At 38.2% G+C, this 22348-nt stretch overlaps 1 protein-coding gene across 3 annotated transcripts in view; it reads right to left on the bottom strand.

Annotated features, from left to right (window-relative positions):
- The window catches only part of PIGN (phosphatidylinositol glycan anchor biosynthesis class N), a 108339-nt gene that overhangs the window by 3436 nt on the left and 82555 nt on the right, over positions 1-22348 (bottom strand). For 2 of the 3 annotated variants that reach the window (XM_088019354.1, XM_088019355.1), the window contains 5 exons: positions 22016-22071; positions 21649-21724; positions 19778-19851; positions 8400-8442; positions 6127-6179 (listed from right to left, as the gene is read on the bottom strand). In XM_088019354.1, coding sequence (XP_087875480.1) covers positions 6127-6179; positions 8400-8442; positions 19778-19851; positions 21649-21724; positions 22016-22071 — 302 coding nt within the window. Of the gene's footprint in view, positions 1-6126; positions 6180-8399; positions 8443-19777; positions 19852-21648; positions 21725-22015; positions 22072-22348 lie in introns of those variants that run through there. The other variant, XR_003609173.1, reaches the window with a different exon arrangement.

Here is a 22348-nt window from a genome sequence, read left to right as displayed (position 1 = left end):
TGAAGGCAGCTGCTTAACTGACTGAGCCACTCAGGCGCCCCAAGAATCATTGATTTTAATAAAGCTTAGTATTCATTATAAGAGTAAAAGCATTTATGGCACTTACTAATTACATTTAGGAGGATATTAAGATAGTATTGAACATAATGAGAAGTTATCATTATATCCAGAGAGAAATGATACTTTAGTTGTCATTTGTATTTTAATAAGGTATAACAATAGTGCACGTAGGAAACAATGTCCAAATGCACACCACTATCAAATCAAACTGATGATGCCGACTGTATTCACCTCATACCAAATACACTTAGAATATAAATTTAAATGTGTTTTTATAGTTATGAAGATTACCTCAAAGGGATTTTTTTCTCTAGCTTAAGAAATACACTTCTTTCAGGATGCCATATAAAGGGCAGGACTCTGTGAAGTTTACGACCCGCTATGAATGAAGATACAGTGTAAAAGATCAAAAGAAGAAAATACTAAATTGTAGCTCTGTCAGCCTAACTCGGTTTTATGGCCTGGCAGGATATTTTTCACATGGCTGTTAAAAGAACACCTGATGCCGCAAGGTTCTCCAGAGAACCACTGAGCTCATAGCCACAGGCTCAGCTGACTATACTGACTGGAGTACATTCCTTTAAGAGTCTCAATTTAATTCTGGTAAAATCTGCTCTGAAGATGCATTTTTAAACATATTGGACTACACCCATAAATACTGTCTCATGCCCTAGTAATACATTCTTCATTTTAAAACAAACTATTACTTATTTGGTTTTTTGTTTTGTTTTGTTTTTTAAACATTTTATTTATTTATTTGTCAGAGAGAGACACAGCAAGAAACAGAACACAAGCAGGGGGAGTGGGAGAGGGAGAAGCAGGTTTCTCTGCTGAGCAAGGAACCTGATGCGGGGCTCGATTCCAGGACCCTGGGATCATGACCTGAGCCAAAGGCACACACTTAACCCCCTGAGCCACCCAGGCGTCCCTATTACTTATTTGTTAACCTGAAATGAACAGCTGAGGAATCTCTCAAACCTATTTTGAAAACCTACTGCAATCACCATGATGATACTATGACCATTAGATACGTGCAGACCACATTCATGGGGTTGGTGAGCTCCCACTCCTCTCTAGAATTCTGGGACACATTCTCACCATTTCTGTATTCATAAAGCAATCGAGTAGTAAGGACAAAATGACAACATTCCATTCCTGTATATAAAAGGCATGTTATGGCTGAAGTTATTAACTATATTACTAATAAAAAGGAGTTTAGAAATAAAATTTGTCACAAAGGGAAACCACTGCAGGAGTACAATTCAAATAACTCTGGATCCCATTAAGGAAACTCTGCCAATAAATTTAGTAGCATCTACAACATGACAAGAAACATCTCAGCTTTTCATATATACATTCACACAGGAATAATTACAAACCCAAAACTTAAAAGCAACATTCTCACAAACAGAATGCAGGAAAAAGTACAATAATGAAGTTGTTTTTTTTTTTTTAAATATTTTATCTCTTTATTTGACAGAGAGAGACACAGAGAGAGAGGGAACACAAGCAGGGGGAATGGGAGAGGGAGAAGCAGGCTTCCTGCTGAGCAGGCAGTCCGACGCGGGGCTTGATCCCAGGACCCTGGGATCATGACCTGAGCCGAAGGCAGATGCTCAACAACTGAGCCACCCAGGCGCCCCAATAATGAAGTTTTGATAACGTGAACCCTATTATATGGTGCTTTAGCTTTGAATCTTGAAGCATATTTTCCAACCATTATCCAAGCCTTTTCCTGGCAATAAATTAGATGCTGATGAAGATGGATGCACCACTCGTGCCCATCAGACCTGTCCCACATGGCTCCCCAAGGCGGTACATGCCATCACTGCTACACAGGATACCCAGAGAAGATTCTGGAGTTCTAACTTATTGACAGGAGCAGCAGCAAATCAAAAATGTCCCCCTGCAGCTCAATCCGGGCAATTCCATTAAGAAAACCTAATTTTTCTAACTCAGATTTTCATTTTGTTTCCCCATCCCAACCCCTTCCATCCCCCACCTCCCCTCTGCAATCATCTTTCTTCGCTAAGAGGGCATTTTTTGGACGTTATAATAAGAGACAAAGAAGACAAACAGCAGAGCAAGGAGGTATTTCAGCAGGGATGACCAGGAGACTATGTGGGGAATTTATGGAGGATCATTCATTGCTTTCAGCCTGATGAACAGAACCCGAGCTCTGAAGTCCCCTACTACACCCGCCTTCAAGAAGTCTCTCAGAACAAGCACCCCATTTCACTGATGGGAGTTAGATCTGTGAGGACAAAGCACTGAGACTGAGGGGAACTGTGGTTTAACCTAAAATTACTAACTGGCTGTGCCTTTATCACCTTTCCATCCCCTCTGGATTTCGTGGGGGTAATGAGTGCACCAGGGCAACAGACATAGCCCAGGACCGTTCCAGATAAACCTGCACTTGTCACTGTGTGCGGAGGGCAGCTCCCATTACAAAAAGAACCATTACCACAAAATATTCCTACAGCATAGTTTTTACCCTGTATAGCATGAATCAATTATATAATATTTTAATAAGTATCATCAATAAATTATAGTACTGAAACATGGAGTTAACATCCTTTTCTGATAGTTAGTACTGCAGAGCGGGGGTCATCAACACATTCTCGAGCCGCGAGGGCTGATGCACCATCCTGTTTCCCTTGGTTTGAATGATGCTCAATGTTTGTCTTACGCATCTATAGTCTCTCGTTCTGCAATTATTTTGTGCTCTGATGAACACATTATTCCCATGATGGTTGTGTAAAGGAATGCAAGAAATAGGCTTGGAGGTACCACGCAAGTGCCAGGAAGAACGTCATGCTAGATGTTAAATACAAGTTTTGCGATGGCTCAAAGCCTCTTTTAAAAAGGATCAAGCAAGCACAGGTAACACAAGTAAAAATAGATAAAATGGACTACATAAAAATTTAAAACTTTTGTGCATCAAAGGACACAATCTACTTCTGGCTCATACCCTCCTAATCAATATTTCTTTCTCCTTCAAATCCAAAACGTATGTTATCAAAACTCTGCAGTGAATGGTTCCTTTGCAACAATCACACACAGGATCAGACACAAAGCCACTTTTAAAAAAGATTTATGAGAGTCACAAAACAAAGACTTCGGGCGATTCCCTGTCAGTAGAGGCAGTAAGGGGCAGTGGGGATTCTACAGCCGTGGCTCCTGAAGCGCTGCCCTCTGCCCCTGCTCCATCATTCACCAGTCTGTGACATAAGCGAGTCACAATCTCCTCATCTCTAACATGGGCCACAGTGTTCTCATCTCTAAAATGAAGACAGTAAATATATCTACAGTGAAGAATATCTACTTTACAGTGTTGTGATAAAGATTGCATGAAATAACGTGCTGGAAGATCCTTAAACACTGCAGCACAACACAAAGTTTGGTCACTTGTGGCAGAGGTGTGATGGGGGGGGCAATCCTTTGACTGACATCTTGGACCTCCTATTCAAGTTCGAGCTTCTGTCTTATTTTGCCTTTACCTAATGCAAACAGATTGCCCGATCTCTGAACTGCCTTCATCATGTCTTTCAGGACTCCTGTCTCAAATAACCAACTGCTGGCCATGTGGACTCTGTGTTGCAATGCACAGCCTTGCTCTGACCTTGTGGGTAACTCTCTGCCTCTACTGTACTTTGTAAACAAGCTTACTCCACTTGGGCCCCAGTACCGGCTCCAGAACTCCAGATTTGACAGAGGGCAATTAGAATTGATGATGTATTGAGGGACATTCGCTCCTTCCAACTATAATATCATTCTTCACGCTCATGAGTAAAATGAAGGACAATAAAATCTCAGAGAGACGTGAGGGTATTCCATGCGGTTACTGCCCTGTATTTCTCCTTTCCTTTCTAACGAAGCTTGAAAAAGTGGTCTATACTTAAACTCTACTTCCTGACCTCCCATTTCATTTATTCCTTTCTCTTTAATTTTTATCAGAGTCATACATGCAGTATTAAAAACATAAAATAGTGGTGAAAGATTTACGATGAAAACTGACAATCCTCATTCCTCCTTCCCTACTTCTCAAGACAACTGCTTTGGCCACTTCTCTTTTTAGATCTTCTGGTGGTTACCTCCTTACCATGAATTAGTATCTTTATGTTGCTATTTATTGATACATCAATTTAAAACATTATATATTAAGTCCCTGCTAGGAAAGAGAAGAACTGAGCATACTTATACTATATCCTACTAATTTCACTTTTAGATAGTTATTTTTTCTTCTATTGGTTTTTCTTCTATTTTTCCTTATGAGTCATCTTTAAGGAGTTATTTATATGTAAGAAAATGGAACCGTTTTAAGTGTCCAGTTAGATGAGTATTAACACATGGTACACCACATAACCATCCTCACTGTTAAGACAGAGAACATTTCCATCACCCCAAAAGTTCCCACATTCCCTTTTACAGTTAAGCTCACCCTAACTTCCAGGGCCGGAGATGAATAATGGTGATATTGCTCAACAGTGTGAATTTACTTAATGTTGCTGAACTGTACACTTAAAAGAAGTTAAGATGGTAAATTTTGATATCTATATTTTACAATTAAAAATAAAAAGTCTCACACATAAAAATACTATATTTTATGAGAATATGTCCCAAACAAAATTCTGGCGTATGTCTAAAATGAAAGAAAATTAATCAGACGTCAGAGAGAGTAAGGAGACGTACGTCAAACACAAAAAACACTCTTAAGGATAAAAAATAGAACCACAGGATAACATCAATACTAAATAGCTGCCTTTACTGAAACTTCTTAGATGCCGGGCACTGTGCTCAATGTTCCACGTGGAGTCATCCATTCAGACAACTACACGAGACAGGGGAGAGATGAGAGGGATTAAGTCACTTGCTGACAGTCTCGTAGCTAAAATGTGGCAGAAGTTGTCCAAGCCCAGGTGCTCTGGTCTAAAGCCCATGTTCTAACCCACTATCTTGTCTGGACACTTTGGGATCAGAGGGCTGGAGAGAGAGAGAGACGTCAAAACTTTCCCTAAGCATTCAAGCTTAAGAGCAATGAAAGCAAAATGATCTAGGGACACCTTTTACATGCCTGGCACATATGGAATGAAGAAGATTAAAATCAGATGAGGCAGGGAGGCAAACGTGTATATAAATAAGAAAGCAGGACCAGAAGTGAGCTGCCTAAGAGGTAGGAACAGAGGAGAGAATGGTCTAACACAGTCTCACCCAAACCTATGCAATTTCCAGCAGCACAAGTGCTAAATAAATATTGACTAAATGAAATAAAAAGCAGTCTATAAAAATATATTGTCTCCGGGCATGCCTGGGTGGCTCAGTCGTTGAGCGTCTGCCTTCGGCTCAGGTCATGATCCCAGGGTCCTGGGATCGAGCCCCGCATGGGGCTCCCTGCTCAGCGGGAGGCCTGCTTCTCCCTCTCCCACTCCCCCTGCTTGTGTTCCTGCTCTCGCTCTCTCTCTCTCTGTCAAAAAAAAAAAAAAATTGTCTCCGAATGCATTTGAAAACAAAAAGGCAAAAAGACTAACTTTGCTTTATTTCTCAAAGAGAAGAAACTTAACAGATTATAGCAATCATTCATATTCAAATCATATTAAAGAAAAAACTGACTTTTTGTTCATATTATACTAGAACACTGTTGTAAGATCTCACACGTTAAATGTTCTCATATTAAAGATTCTAAGAGGCAGATAAGGATTACACACAATTTAAATTGACACATAAAATCCATACTGCCACTGAGTGCATCATTTTTGTAAAGAGACTGACAGATTATCAGGACAGACTCTGAAAACCCAGATCAGGTTCACACAGTTTCCCTTGCACCTTCCCGCTGTTCTATAGTTCTCTCCAGAGTTAGCATCTATCCCCACATCATCCCAAGAAATCATTTGCTAATGTGTTAATGTTAAGAAATGGAGAGACATGTCTCACATCCAGAAGCTTAAAATAATTGCTACTTGCTATGTTTACCTCAAAAATCAAATTGGTACCTTCCACTAAGATGTCAAGTTATTATTTTTTTCACCGTATTCTTAAGAATTTCAATGTGATTATATACTGCACCTTGTTCCAATATCAAGCCAGCTGCCATAATCCTTGACTAAGAAGAAAAAATGCTGTAAAATAAAACAAAATATGGCTCCATTAAAAACAAAGGTATTTTGATTCAGATGAAAAACAACTTATTTTAGGATTATCAGTTTCAGACTTCTGACCTCTTATAACCACTATCTGACTAGAATCTGTATGTCCTTCATAGAAATTTCTGCTTGGACTAAAATGAGCAATAGCCTAAAAGCCAGACATAGCATTACTATTCGATCAAATGAACACAAAAGTGACATTTATGAATAGCTAAAAATAAAGATAACCAACTTAATTTTTTTAAGTAAGTTCTAAGCCCAATGTGGGGCTTGAACTCAAGACCCTGAGATCAAAAGTTGCAGACTCTACTGATTTTAATAAAAGACACGAATAATAAAAAAGACCTCAGTGAAAAAAAAGGCACATCATCCATTTATCAACAAATATCTACTGACAGCCTACTACGTGCTAATCACTGTGTTAGGTCCTGGAGATAAAATCTCTTTTGGGAGTTGTATAACCTAGTGAATAATTCAATCAAAATATCAGGTGTGTGTGCGTGTGTGTGTGTGTGTGTGAGAGAGAGAGACAGAGAGAGAGGGAGAGAGAGAGATGAGTGTTATCATTGGAAAAGACAGGCAATTATGGGAGCACAAAGGAAGGGGTACATAACCCAGATGGAGTATAAGGGAAGTCTGTCCCAATAAAAAGTCTACAAATCTAAGTAAAAAGTAAGAGTCAGGTGAAAGAGGAGTCTGAGGAGATCGGAGAAGTATGTTTCTGACAGAGGGAGAAACCTATGTAAATGTTAAGAGTCCAGGGGGAGTGCAGCAGGTCCAGGTGAGGAGGCTGGTGTGGTGAGAACAAGGTTGGAGATGATGCTGGTCCAGTGAGCAGAAGCTTACAAATGGTCACAAATGGCTTCGTAAGTTAAAGAAAGCAATCTGACTCTTTACAAAGTTAATCAGAGAATTTAAATTCCCTTCTGTTAACGTATCTTGCTCTTTGTGAGCAAAACTGAAAGCTGATTTGTTCTAGCATTATTATGTATGGTCAATTTCAGATATATAATGGATATCCAGTTCAACAGAACACAAAAATGCTCTCACCTAAATCAAGTGACTAGGGATCTGATTGGGAAGTTAGATTACTTGGTGTCTCTAATCAGTTCTAGCATAGGATGTTATATAGTGAAGAATTAGCTTTACCCAAAGAGAAATCTGGCCTTTGCCTTCAGCTACCTGGAGTGACTTCTAGGCCCATGGAATGCCATGCCTGATGGGAGCATTTTGCCTTGGGGGCCTTAGCCACTGGACAGTCTAATAATGTGATTTATATTGGGGGCTTTGGGCCATGTGCTATCAGGTACCACCTCTAGAAGGACTGAACATTAAAGGTCAGTCATGGGGACAAAATGTGATTGATCCTCATTAAAAAGTTGAACCGAGGCTCTCACGAGCCTCGTTGGCAGTACGCCCTATGAACACCACACATCAATGCTGGAACAGTAATGCTGTCCTGACTCCACAGGGAGAGGACCAGAGTTCCACATCCGGACCCTTCCTAGACTCTGCCTTCTGAGTCTCTTCCCTTGGATAACTTTAATCTGTATACTTTCCTACAATAAATCCTAACTGTGATTATAATAGTTTTCCGTGAGTTTTGTCCTTCTAGTGATTTTTCAAACCTGAGGGCAGTTTTGAGAACCCCCTGAATTTGTAGGTATAAAGTAGGTTCTTTTTCTTAATACACTACGTACAAGAGGCCCATCTGCATGCTCCTTACTCAGAACTCACTTATAAGAGTCATTAACTTGGTAACATCTTCCCACTCTTTCTTTCTATTTCTTCTTTCCTTTCTTCCTTCCCTCCGTTTTCTCAATCTTAGAGAAGGGTTAGAAAAATCAACATTTCAAGTAGGAAAATGATGTATTACCTAAATCTAAAGTTAGCTTTTTCTGTGAACTGCCTATGGAAGGCTCATTTCAGACACAATGCACCGTGGAAGACTAGGTATAAAATGACAGATGAAAATAAATCAAGTAAGAAGACTTTTGACACCTTCAGAAGAACACCCTTTCTGCATAAGTCATATAAAAAGAAAGTAATTTATATGTGTAAATTATGCCAGCACTTATAACTTAATATCTAAAGATTTCATGCACAGAAATGCATTCAGATTTCTCTTGATTAAATTAAACTAGCACTTAGCTTCTCAATCTTATTTATACTGAATATCCAGTAATGCCTTACCAAAGCCATAATGTCTGATATGATGAGAACCATGAGAAAAAGGCTGGAAAAAAAATGAAGAAAGATTACACATAATAGAACTGGCACATTTTTAAAGCACATTAAAATAAAAATGAGAATAATCAAATAATCCTCTATTGCTATTTTTGCTTCTGAAAATACTACTTTAGACAAGGGCTCTTTTCACATTATAATGGGCAACTGTCCCACAGTATAGTCTGAAATTCAAAAATGCTATTTAACATTTTGAATATTTGTTTCAGTGGTAGGAAAGGGATATGAATTATGATTTTTATTTATTTTTATTTATTTTGGAGAGAGAGAGAGGGAGAGGAGGAAGGGGTGGAGGAAAGGGCAGAGGGAGAAGGAGAGAGAGAATCCCAAGCAGGCTCCATGCTCAGCTCAGAGCTTGATGCAGGGCTTGATCTCATGAACCTGAGATCACAACCTGAGCTGAAGTCAAGAGTTGGACCTTAACCGACTGAGGTGCCCAGAATTATGATTTTTAATTAAACTTTTTATTTTGAGATAATCACATGCAATTACAAGAAATAATATAGAGGGATCTCATGTACCCCTGGCCTAGTTTCCCCCAAGGTAGTATCTTACAAAACTATAGTTCAATATCACAACCAGGATATCGACACTGACACTGTCAAGATACAGAATGTTTCCATCATTACAAGGATCCCTCATGATACTGTTTTATAGCTACATCTATCCTCCCTGCACCAACCCCCTGCCTAATCCCTAACCCCTGAAAACCACTAATCTGTTTTCCATTTCTATAATTTTGTCATTTCAAGAGTGTTGTATAAGTGGAATCATTTATATAACACTTTGTAACCTGTTGGGATTGTATTTTTTCACTCAGCATAATTCCTTTGCGATTCATCTAAGGTACTGTAATGTATCAATAGTTTGACCCTTTTAACTGCTGAGTAGTACTCCATTTATGGATGTACCACAGTCTGCTTAACCATTCAAACACTGAAAGACATTACAAATAAAGCTGTTATAAACACTTGAGTACAGTTTTTTATGCAAACATAAGTTATTTCTCTAGGAAAAATGCCACAGGATGTAACTGTTGGATCTTACGGCAGTTGCTTGTTTGGTTTAATAAGAAACTAAAGATCCATGGGACTCCTGGGTGGCTCAGTTCATTAAGCATCTGCCTTTGGCTCAGGTCTTGATCCCAGGGTCCTGAGATGAGTCCCACATCGGGCTCCTTGCTCAGCGGGGAGCCTGCTTCTCCCTCTGCCTGCCGCTCCCCCTGATTGTGCTCTCGCTCACTCTGACAAATAAATAAATAAAACCTTTAAAAAAAGAAGAAACTAAAACTCTTTCCAGAGTGGTTATACAATATATGTTCCCATCTGCAATATATGAGAGAATTTCTTTGCATCTTTACCAGCATTTGGCGTCACTACTTTTTATTTTTAGCTATCCTGATCACTGTATAATAAGAAACCTCACTTTGGTTTTTGTTTTTTGTTTTTTTTTAAAGATTTTATTTATTTATTTGACAGAGAGAGTGAGAGAGCACAAGCTGGGGGAGCAGCAGGCAGAGGGAGAAGGAGAAGCAGGCTCCCTGCCGAACAGGAAGCCTGATGCAGGGCTCAATCCCAGGACCCTGGGATCATGACCTGAGCTGAAGGCAGACGCTTAACCGAGTGAGCCACCCAGGCGCCCCCTCACTGTGGTTTTAATATGTATTTCCTTAGTCATTAACGATGTTGAACAGCTTCAACTGCCATCTATATATGCTCAGATCTTTTGCTCATTTTCTCATTAAGTTGTTTGGTATTTACTGTTGAGTTTTGAGAGTTCTTTATATATTCTGGAAGTAGTCTTTGGTCAGATACATAGTTTGTAAATATTCTCTGCAGTATGTAGCTTGTCTTTTCATTCTCTTAACAGGGTCTTCTTTTTTGTAGAGCAAGAGTTTTTAATTTTGATGAAGTCCAATTTATCAATTTTTCCTTACACAGATCATGGTTTTAATGTCAAGCCTAACTCTTTCCTAGCCCAAATCTCAAAGATTTTTCTCTTATGCTTTTCCTAAAAGTTTGAATCTGGTCTATTTTGAGTTAATTTTTATGTAAGGTATAAGATTTTGGTCAAGATTAAAAAAAAAAAATCACAGCATGCCTACTTGATTTCCTTAACAAGGCAATGAAGAACTTAATGCTCATGTGTAATACAGAATCTTAGCTTTTTTATTTGTGGAAGAAATGGACAAATTTCCCTCCCCCATTAAGGTATCATAGCAATTAGGTAATAAAAGGGGAAAAAATGCAAATCATTTTTGTCATCTAGTGCTTTTCTCTTAAGTCCAAACAGAAAACAACAATGAAAAGTGTTCTCAGATTTTAAAATTTTTATATACAATACAGAGCTGCAAGAAAGCTGTAGATTTCTCTCATCTCACTTACAAGCTTAATGTTTTAAAAAAGTATTTCCTCCAGGGAAAACTCATATGATCAATTATTGAATTGCATTACACAGTTCCATTTCAACTAAAGTTAGTATGCTTATTTTAAAATCATCCTTGACTTCTCTTTTAGACATAATTGTTTTTCTACCTATAGGTCTGAAATATAGAAATGTAACTCAATAGTTCACATACAAAGACATATAACACGAGTCAGACATACCATATCTAATTGAAGTGTTATGTATCATTCACAAGTCTGACAAAACAGACATACAATAAGTGTGTTAAACTAAGAGTCTGTAGAGAACACAATGGTCATTGAGTACAACCTTCTGAACAACACACCAATTCTGAAAGTAACAATCCCAATGAAAGCTCTGTCTAGCATGGGCTTTAATGGTTCCAGTTACTGAATCCACCCCAATTTACACAGCCCTAATTACTACAAAATGCTTTCCTTCTTTGAATCAAAATCAGTGAAACAAAAATTCCACCCTATGGCTCTAGTTCTTCTGAGACAAGAAGAAAAAAAAAGAAATACAAAGCAATCTACACATTTAATGCAATCCCCATCAAAATACCACCAGAATTTTTCACAGAGCTAGAACAAGCAGTCCTAAAATTTGTATGGAACCACAAAAGACCCTAAACAACCAAAGCAGCCTTGAAAAAGAAAAGCAAAGCCGGAAGCATCATAATTCCAGACTTCAAAGCTATATTACAAAGTTGCAGGCATTAAGACAGTATGGTACTGGCACAAAAACAGAGACATAGATCAATGGAACAGAAGAGAAAATCCAGAAATGGACCCACAACTATATGGTCACCTAATCTTTGACAAAGCAGGAAAGAATATTCAATGGAAAAAAGTCTTCTCAACAAATGGTGTTGGGAAAACTGGACAGCAACAAGCAGAAGAACGAAACTGGACCACTTACTTACACCATACACAAAAGTAAATTCAAAACAGATGAAAGACCTAAATGTGAGACAGGAAACCATCAAAATCCTAGAGGAGAGCACAGGATTTGACACTGGCCATAGCAACTTCTTACTAGACATATCACCAGAGGCAAGGGAAACAAAAGCAAAAATGAACTACTGGGTCTTCAAGATAAACTTCTTGGGATGCCTGAGTGGCTCAGTTGATTGAGCATCTGACTCTTGATTTCAGCTCAGGTCATGATCTCAGGGTTGTGAGATCAAGCCCCTCGTCAGGCTCAGCACTGGGTGTGGAGCCTGCTTAAGATGCTCTCTCTCGTGCTCGCTTCGGCAGCACATATACTAAAATTGGAAAGATGCTCTCTCTCCCACTCCTGTGCCCCTCACCCTCTCTCCCCTTCTCTTTCTCTCTCTCCCTCTCTAAAAAAAGAAAAAAAAAGATAAAAAGCTTCTGCACAGTGAAGGAAACGATCAACAAAACTAAAAGGCAACCTTTGGAATGGGAGAAGATATTTGCAAATGACATGTCTGATACAGAGTATCCAAAATCTATAAAGAACTTATCAAACTCAACACCCAAAAAAACCCAAATAATCTAGTAGTTAAGAAATAGGCAGAGGACATGAATAGACATTTTTCCAAAGAAGACATATAGATGGCTAACAGACACATGAAAAGATGCTCAACATCACTCATCATCAGGGAAATACAAATCAAAACTACAACAAGATATCACCTCACACCTGTCAGAATGGCTAAAATTAACACAGGAAACAACAGATGTTGGCGAGGATGCAGAGAAAGGGGAACCCTCTTACACTGTTAATGGAAATGCAAACTGGTGCAGCCACTCTGGAAAACAACACAGAGGTTCCTCAAAAAGTGAAAAATAGAACTACCCTATGATCCAGCAATTGTACTACTAGGTATTTACCCAAAAGATACAAAAATACTGATTCAAAGGGACATATGCACCCGATGCTTATAGCAGCATTATCAACAATAGCCAAATTATGGAAAGAGCCTAAATGTCCATTGACTGATGAATGGCTGAAGAAGATGTGGTGTGTATATATATATATATATATATATATAATGGAATATTATTCAGCCATCAAAAAGAATGAAATCTTGCCATTTGCAATGATGTGGATGGAACTCGAGGGTACTACCCTAAGCGAAACAAGTCAGTCAGAGAAAGACAAATAACAGATGATTACACTCATATATGAAATTTAAGAAACAAAACAAATGAACATCGGGGAAGGGGGGGAAGAAAGAGAGGGAGGCAAACCATAAAAGACTCTTAAGAGAACAAACTGAGGGTCAGTGGAGAGAAGGTGGGCCGGGAATGGGCTATATGGGGGATGGTATTAAGGAGGGAACTTGTTGTGATGAGCACTAGGTGTTTGTGAGTAATGAACCACTAAATTCTATTCCTGAAATCAGTATTACAGTGTATGTTAACTAACTAGAATTTAAATAAAAACTGTAAACAAAAAAAAATAAATGCAATTTAAATGCAACTGACTTTTAAATATCTTTTTTGAAGTTTGGTTTGATATTTTTAAATGTTTTTCTAAAAGCACATTTTATTGTAGGACACAGATGATGTCCTACAACCCTCTGGAAGTAAGACACACCTGATTAGGGTAATTACTATCTTCTCAGCCTCAGTTTCCTTATCTATAGAATGGGCAGAGTACTTCAGAGCACTGTTGGGAAAATTAAGTAATATATGTACATTATCTAATACAGTGCCTGCATATGGTAGGTGCCTAATATATACTGATTTCTTTTTCACTCTTTGCAACAAAAACTTTAGATAAAATTAAAGACACAGTGAAAGAATCTCTGCCCTTTCAGAGTTCATAGGATGTGTATTAGTTTGCTTGGGCTGTCATAACAAAGTACCACAGCCTGGGGGGTTCAAAAACAGCAACGTATTCTCTTGCAGTTTTGGAAGCTGAGTCTGAGGTCAAGGTGTTGGCAGGGTGCTCTCATTCTGAGGCTCTTTCCTTGGCTTGGAGATGGCCATGTTCTCCCTTTGTGTTTACATGGTCTCTCCTCTGTGTGTGTCTTTGTCCTGATCTCCTCTTTTTATAAGGACACCATTTATATATTGGACTAGGGCCCACCATGACCTACCTTATTTTACCTTAATTATCTCTTTAAAGGTCCTATCTCAAATACAGTCCCATTCGACATATGCTTTGTTGGTGTGGGGATGGGGGAGGGCACACAATTGAGCCCACAACAGAGTGTGAAATAGAAAAGTAAGAAATAGTTCATCATGGGGCACCTGGGTAGCACAGTCAGTTAAGCATCCAACTCAGGTTGTGATCTCAGGGTCATGAAATGGAGCCTTGCACCAGGCTCCACGGTCAGTGTGGAGTCTGCTTAAGTTTCTCTCTCCCTCCCCCTCTGCCTCTGCCCTTTCTCCTGCAGGTGTGCGCTCTCTCTCTCTCCTTTTACCTAGGTAAAGTTACCTAACTTCAGCTAGGAATTTGAGGGGACGGCAGCTGGGTAAGAAAAGTTCATCAGAGAATATGATGTCTGATCTAACACTCAATTAACAAGAAGGAAAATGCTTTCCAGAGCAAATTTTGAAGTATTCTGCGGAGACTGAGGAACAGAAAAGTTGTCCAAGGTCACACAGCTAGTGAGAGGGCAGACTTTCTTTTTTTTTTTAAGATTTTATTTATTTTGGGAGAGAGAGAGAGCACCAGTCGGGGAGGAGCAGAGGCAGAGGGAGAATTAGACTCCCGCTGAGCAGGGAGCCTGATGCAGTGCTCGATCTTGGGAGTCCAGGACCACGACCCAAGCCAAAGGCAGATGCTTAACCGACTGAGCCACCCAGGCACCCCAAGGGCAGAATTTAAACATAGCAAGTCTGGCCTCAGAGCCTGTGCTCCTAGCCATGATGCACATTGTCTCCCCAAGGCACTATCTACTCTTGGAAGCCTTTGGTATGCTCACCATTTTCCCTTGAATGTGTCCTTCGTTTCCCTTACTTATTCATATATTGTTCAAACAAAAAGGCATAAATGTCACAGTGTTTAATACTTAGGGTGATCAAATTACTATGGAAGTAGGATGGGATTATTAATCTCCTTGTTGTGGAAACAATATTTCCATTAAAATCTGGTTAGTTTTGATATTTTATCCCTGTTTTCAAGCTACTGAGCACCTAGATCCTATGAGACTATCCCATGAATACTCCTTGATTCAAGAAATAAATGCATGCTACTGGGTTTTTATAGAAATGATAATGAATGTTACCTCTTATTACTTCCACCAACCCACTAAGGTCATTCAGCTCCAACCATCTTCCTGCTTTTACTCTTGTCCTCCTAAAGGTATTAGTCGCAGAACAGACAAAGGAGACTTTGAGACCTTCCAATGGCTTCTTGCCTCAACTAGGAAAAATTCAGAAGTCCAAACTCTGGCCGAAATGGCCCCATATGATCTGGCCCCTACCCATCTCTCCAACTGTCCTTCCTACAATTTTTCTGCTAGCACACTCTTCTTATGGCTGGCCCTCCTGCTGTTCTTCAAATACTCTACATGGGTCTCACCTCATGCCCTTTGTATGCTCCACACCCTCTCTACCTAAAAGTGCTCATTTCTCATATAGTTTCATGGTTCACTCTGTGTTTATTTCAGTCTCTGCTTAAATGTCTCCTCTTCAATCTATTTTTCTTCCTGACATTTAACACAACCTGACATTTTATGGCAAATGTTTTATTTCTTATTTGTCTCACTGAGTATATGGTAAGCTCTATTCACCACTGTATTACCAGCAGCTAGAACAGTGGCTGGCTTGTAATAGAAACTCAAAACATTATATGCTAAATGAATGGTAGAAGTAATCAGCATAAAATAAAATTGAAAATGGCTACTACTACATATTGTGACATTTGTTTTAGACACAAGACTGACTGAACTTCTACCTTTTGGTTCCATAGAACACTACAAAACTGTTTCTTTTTTTTTTTAAGATTTTATTTATTAATTTGACAGAGAGAGACACAGCAAGAGAGGGAACACAAGCAGGGGGAGTGGGAGAGGGAGAAGCAGGCTCCCCACTGAGCAGGGAGCTTGATGCGGGTCTTGATCCCAGGACCCTGCGATCATGACCTGAGCTAAAAGCAGATGCTTAACGACTGAGCCACCCAGGCGCCCCTACAAAATTGTTTCTAAACACCACCAAATAACACCATAGAAAGCTAAAACCACCAGGGTAAAATCTGGAAGTGACAAAATAATGATGGAGGAAGCAAATTTTCTTGACAAAAACCAGATCTATACTCTGACCTAGGTAAATTAGTTACAACTGCTGGAGATAATAACCATTAAAAGAAATCACACCAGAACAAGCTAAAATTCATAGACTTTAAGATAGACAAAAATTAGATAAACAAATGCAAATTTGTTAAGAAATTTTAAAATATTTGGAAGTAATTTAGTCTTACTTCATATAAATTAAAAAAATCAAGCTGGCTTAATACAGTTTCCCCTGGAAAATGCTCCTGCAATAAAAGTGATTCAATATAGGTATAATTCTTTTTTTTTTAAAGATTTTATTTATTTATTTGACAGAGAGAGAGACAGCAAGAGAGGGAACACAAGCAGGGGGAGTAGGAGAGGGAGAAGCAGGCTTCCTGCTGAGCAGGGAGCCTGACGCGGGGCTCGATCCGAGGACCCTGGGATCATGACCTGAGCCGAAGGCAGACGCTTAACGACTGAGCCACCCAGGCACCTCAATATAGGTATAATTCTGATTCAAATTTGAATTCCTAAATATGGGGGCATACTATCCCAAAGATCAAAACATCTAGTAAGACAAAATAGTATATTTAAAATGATAGTGTCAAAATATCTTATATTCATTTCAGTTAGTACAGGGCATGAAAAACTAGCTTTTTGGTTGCTGGATCACACTGCTGACAATTTGACCTCCCCAAATTCTTTTTTCAATCACTACTGTTTATCCATGGCTTGCTTGTATAGTTGACTATGTAATCAAATAGAACAGAAAATTATCCCTTTTAGGTCTCATCATTTGCTTGATTGTCAAACACTTCTGTAATCCTAATGATAAGGAAAATCTGTGTCCTAAGATGGCCGACCGAGCCAGCGAGAGAGTCCCAGTCCTTGCCCCGGGGCTCTTCCAGGTTCTTCTCCCTGCCCTGCTTCGTGCACGTGCCAAAAGTGCCAAGTATGCAGAAGTAGAAGTGTATAACTTGCCCCCTTTGTTTGTGCTTGGGGCTCAGACCTTTGGAGATCACTCTCCTCTGAGCCCAACGGCGTTAAATAAACCTCCTATCCTCCAAGATCTCCAAGGGCCACTTGGTTCTTTTTGTCAGGCGATCCAGTCCAGGTTCCGTTAACACTAAAACTTGCTTCTCTTTCTCAGCTGCTGTCCCATAGTCTCTTATGCTTTGTTGCATTCTAGAGGTGAGGAAGCTCCATGTTATCTCATGGTGTGAAATGGATTAACTTCAAAATGTCTTCCTCAACTGTGACAGGCACTTGGGGTTGTCAGTTTCCTACACCCATTCCAAACCACAACTTCTTGCTCTCTAATCACCTTCCAGGTTAGAAGGAACTTGTGCTCATTAGAGTTCTGCTCATTCAGACATAATCTGAAATCTGTTGGATGGGGCATTTGGGAAAGAAACTGTTTCCCTGATGGGAGGGGAAATCTGACAACATATCTTTTTGTCTCTTCCCCTAATGGTCCTTCTTCCTATCTGGATGGCAGATTTGATGCATGGAGGTATGAGGAGAAGGCCAAACCCTAAGAAAGGGAGGGCAAAAAGGCAGGGTTGCTGATGACATCACACCAGCTTTGCACTGCCAACCTCTAGACTCCAAGTTAAATGAGACACATAATTCCCTGTTTCTCTCAGCTACTATTAGATTTTCATTATTTACAACCAAAGGCATCTTTTTTTTCCCAAAAGCATTTTTTTAAAGATTTTATTTATTTATTTGAGAGAGAGAGAGAGAAAATAAGTGGGGGGGGGCAGAGGAGAGGGAGAAGCAGACTCCCCACTGAGCAGGGAGCCCAATACAGGGCTCAATCTCAGGACCCCGACACAGGGCTCGATCTCAGGACCCCAAGATCATGACCTAAGCCGCAGGCAGATGCTTAACTGACTGAGCCACCCAGGCACCCCAGTTTCAAAAGCATTCTTAATGGTTCAATCACTAAGTAATCTTCATGCTCAGATACTTCCTTGTAGTGATCTCTACGCAAAGTACACAAGTCTTTGAGATGAAGCTAGTTATCAAGGTTGAGGAACTAAATTGTTGATATTTAGAAAAGTTAATTTTAAAGTCATGCAAAATAAAATAATGCGAACACAGCTTTTCTACTTCACCTTTTTTAATACTAACTTAAGCAATGAGTTGAAAGAAAAGCAGTTAGAATCATCTCACTGGTCTGTTATACTGAACTCATCCTTCGCATTATGGATCTAACAAGTCGGTCATTAGTATAAATGCCACCTCCACCTTAACCCCTAGGCTTTCAAAAATTGTGTTGTAAGAAAATGTTTATCAATATAAATACTGAGATTGAAAATGAGGATAAAACGGAGAGATGCTATCAGTGATATTTAGCAAGCAGCAAGGTGGGAAGGATGGACTTAGGCTTGTGTGATGAATTAGATAAAGAAAACAAGATGAGCTGGTTGTCAATAGCAAGAAAGGGAATTACCAGGTTCAGGATGTGACATTAAATTTGAGGGGTCATTGCGACATTGCAAGTAATTTGTAAAGGTTTAGAAGTCACAAGAGAAGACATTTATGATGACTTAGTCACCTTTGCCTCAGTTCTCTACGTTGATGTTTAGGTTTTCCTTGTGCTGCTCTCAGGACACATTTCACACACACACACACCTCTACTTCTCATTCCACATGTTACCAGTTCTTCTTAGTTAAACCCTAAAATCCCTGCTAAAAGAAATGTATCTGCTAACTGAGATGCAAGAAAGTACATGTCATTTACGAGTTTTTTATTGCATCTAAATAACTATTTTTTATGTGATACTGACAAGGTATAAATGTTTTCACTGTTAAATTTATGTAAATATCCTGCAAAAATACTAAATTAAACTAGAAAGAAATTTCTACTATTTTTAAACAGTGGAAGAAAACCTTTTAAAATTATAATTGTTATTATGGCATATGCATAATAAGATGCTAAACCCAGTTCTAGCTTAAACTCATCAAAAAGAATATGCAAATTTATGCTAATATTAGTTATTTCTTTCAGCACTGAATATGCCAGTTTGATTCAAGAATAACAGAACTGCTAAGAAGCTTCATATTTATCTCAAGTGTCTTTCAGAGACGCTGATCAGTTCTGTGCTGATGAGGCAGTTTTATTAGTTCAAAAAAGCAAACAGTTTAGTTGCTAGCTTCTCTTTCAGAGTCTTGATTGCTTAAGACTGACTGCTCCAGAAATTCCTCAGAACTTGGAAAGAATAATTCCCATTCCACTTGTCAAATATGTAGAAAATAAGACTGAGAAGGTATGTAAATTACTGACATGTAGAACAGTTAATTTAAAGCCATGTAAAATAAAATAATGTTAACACATTTGTCTCATACATATTTAAGAAATAACCCAAAAGAAAACAGAATGATATTCCTTGTGTTTTGTAAGCACAGTTATATCTACAATAAACAAATCATTAACTATAATTTAATATTTATGTTTTACTGTTTTCTAGGGAAGCTCTTCACTGGCGTGAATAATATTCTAGTAACATTTTACTGTTGAGAAAGCGTATTTGTCTGCTAGAGGCTCTGATAATCAACTAATTCCCTCTAATGACAGCTGAACTCTGGCTCTAAGGGTACAACATTTTTTTCTCATTTTTATAATAAACAACCTCTGTTACAGCATCATAGCAATCACATATCTACTCTCACTGCCGGAGCGACATGGGCAAGTTCAATGCTTCTTAAACATTCACCTTACCTTTTTGATGATAACTGGGTAGTTAGCTGAACTGCTTCAAAAGCACACATCACAAGAACAAAGGGGATTAAAATCTGTTTAAAAGGACAACAAACCATGCTATGGGTAGCTGAAACATTTGAAAAACTTAAAAATAAATGCTATTTCTGCTTATAGCAATACTTCAACTTCTCAAATAAATTTTATCTCTATTAGTGAAGAGCAAACTCTGAAATAAAACCATGGCATCAATGACATATAGAATATTGATGAAATGGATTTAAAAATCTACATCAACAGTGTATGCAGTATAAAAAGATAAATATCAACACTTACTCCAAATAAAACCTAATACAAATTTTTGTTCTAACTCATTATAATAATTAATGACCATGTTCAAATGATTCCAAGAGAGTATGAGAGGCACAAAATGCCCAAATCAAATAAATTATAGAGCCTGATAATTTGATTCACAGATCCCTGAATCCAACTAGTCACTTGATACTATAACTCTATAAACATGATCTTTTTGTGCATTTATCTTAATACAACTTTATTTCTGATTATACAATTCATATTCACTGTAAAATATTTATAAAAAATTTGAGAAAGGTATATTATAATTTATACTGGTTGAAAACCTATAATCCAGAGCTAATACTGTTAATATTTTGAGATACTGCTTTCTAATAACCAATTCAAAATATATTATATGTATATATACTTGATGTACAATAAAAAAGAAAGAAAATACGGAAAAGAAATGATGTTCAGGACTGTGTAAGATTCCTTCAAGTGAAGGACACATGACTAAAATAGTTTGGGAGAACCTTCACTTCTGGCCACATTAGACAAAAAAAGCCATTGAGTGCATTACGTCAGTAAAGCTCTGAATGAGACTGGAGAGTAAATCTAGTATTCTAATTCAAACTTTTGTTTTTCTTTGCTTTTTTCTTATTTTTAATGAAAGGCCAATGGTCTCTTAAGAGCAACTATCATTAAAACATGTAAAAGAAAGTTAAAGAAATAATACATGTTTTATTAAAATAACTCAGTAAGTAAAAAAAAAAATAAAAAGAAATAAAAAGAAAAAATATACTTAACAAAATAACAGAAATTGTAACATGAGAAAAATACCTTTTTAACATTTCTTAAGATTGCATTTGTATTAATGCAGTAACAAAAAAAGGATATTAATCCAATTAAGAGACACATACTTTTAACAGTTAGTACTTATGTGAACTGAACAGAAGGTAATTCGATTTTAGGCAGATATATACTAACTACAGAAAATGTGCCAGGCACTGTGGTAGAGGGAATGACAGGCATAATGACCTTTAAGAAGCAAAGAACGTGAATGACCATTCCATAGGCGTCTAAACCTCCAAAGCTGAGGAATTTGCCATTATCTTGGTATCGTCAGCACCCAGCTGGTGCCTGCTGCATTACTGAATGCGAACATTCAATGACGGATTTGTGGAGTGAATCAATCCATTCTAGGTACATGGATTATGAGAAAAGATTATAACATGTGGGCAGTCTCCTGGGGAGCATATAGAATCTTTGGGAGCACTGCAGTTCTGATCTGCACTGCTCTTCCCCACAGGCTTTCATCATCTGTGATAGGACTTCCCAGGACTTAACACAGAATCTGTACTCTGTGGAATTTAAATGGGCTTAAGGATAAAGCAAAAAGGTTAACTGTATTTTGGAGTAAAAGCTAAAGGGTCCCACCTCCCATTCAGCATCATCTGTGAAAGTATGTTCTTTCCATGCTATTTCGCTCTGTCAGAATGACTTTATAATCTTAAAGTCATGTAATGTTACATAATCTTAATGTCACAATGAATTGATAATCTTAACAAGTATCTTAAGAAAATAAGAAAACTAACCTTCCACATCATCAAGGCTCCCATCATAAAAGGACTAAACACGGTCAGAAAGCAATAGACAGAGGCAAGATCAAAGCTAAGGAACCAACATAAAGAAACAAGACTTTAGAATTCACATTGTAACTTTAAAAGAATGTTCTACTAAAAAGGTGGTTAAACTAACTTTCTGAAAACTACTCTTACTAAAACACAAGCATACACTGTATCAGGAATATTAGGAAGCCACTAAAATGAATGAGGTAGATCAGTATGTGCCAATACATACCAATCTTCAAAATATATCCTTCAGTATAAAACGCACGGTACAGAACAAAATCCTAACTTGTATTATCTTTTATTATAAATATGCTGTTTCGTTTAAAATTACCTGTTAACAGAAGCTATGTTCCCAGTTCCAAAAAACGCTGTCACTAAGAAGAAAACCTAAATAGAGTTAAGGAAATGCCAAAACGAGTCAGAATTCATACAAGTTTCTCCTTCACTTAGAAAAGCTATGCCTATTCTACCATGAGGGTAACTTGATTTTTAACCTGTACATTTGGCCATAAATTTTTGTAAGTGAATGTTCCATTATATCGCCTTGTGGATGCATTTTGAAAGAACCAGACTGAAGAGGCAATGTGCTAAGAACTGGAGGCGTGGGAGGTTATCCTCACTTGTCACTAGTATCTTTGGGAGGGCGTTTTCCTCCTCTCTAGCA

This window comes from Eumetopias jubatus, unplaced genomic scaffold (genome assembly GCF_037043125.1).
Source record: "Eumetopias jubatus isolate StellerSeaLion01/CBP00866 unplaced genomic scaffold, mEumJub1_p1.0 scaffold_16, whole genome shotgun sequence".
Lineage (NCBI taxonomy): Eukaryota > Metazoa > Chordata > Mammalia > Carnivora > Otariidae > Eumetopias > Eumetopias jubatus.
Note: the sequence above shows the minus strand (reverse complement) of the source record. Positions and strands in the feature narration are given on the sequence as shown.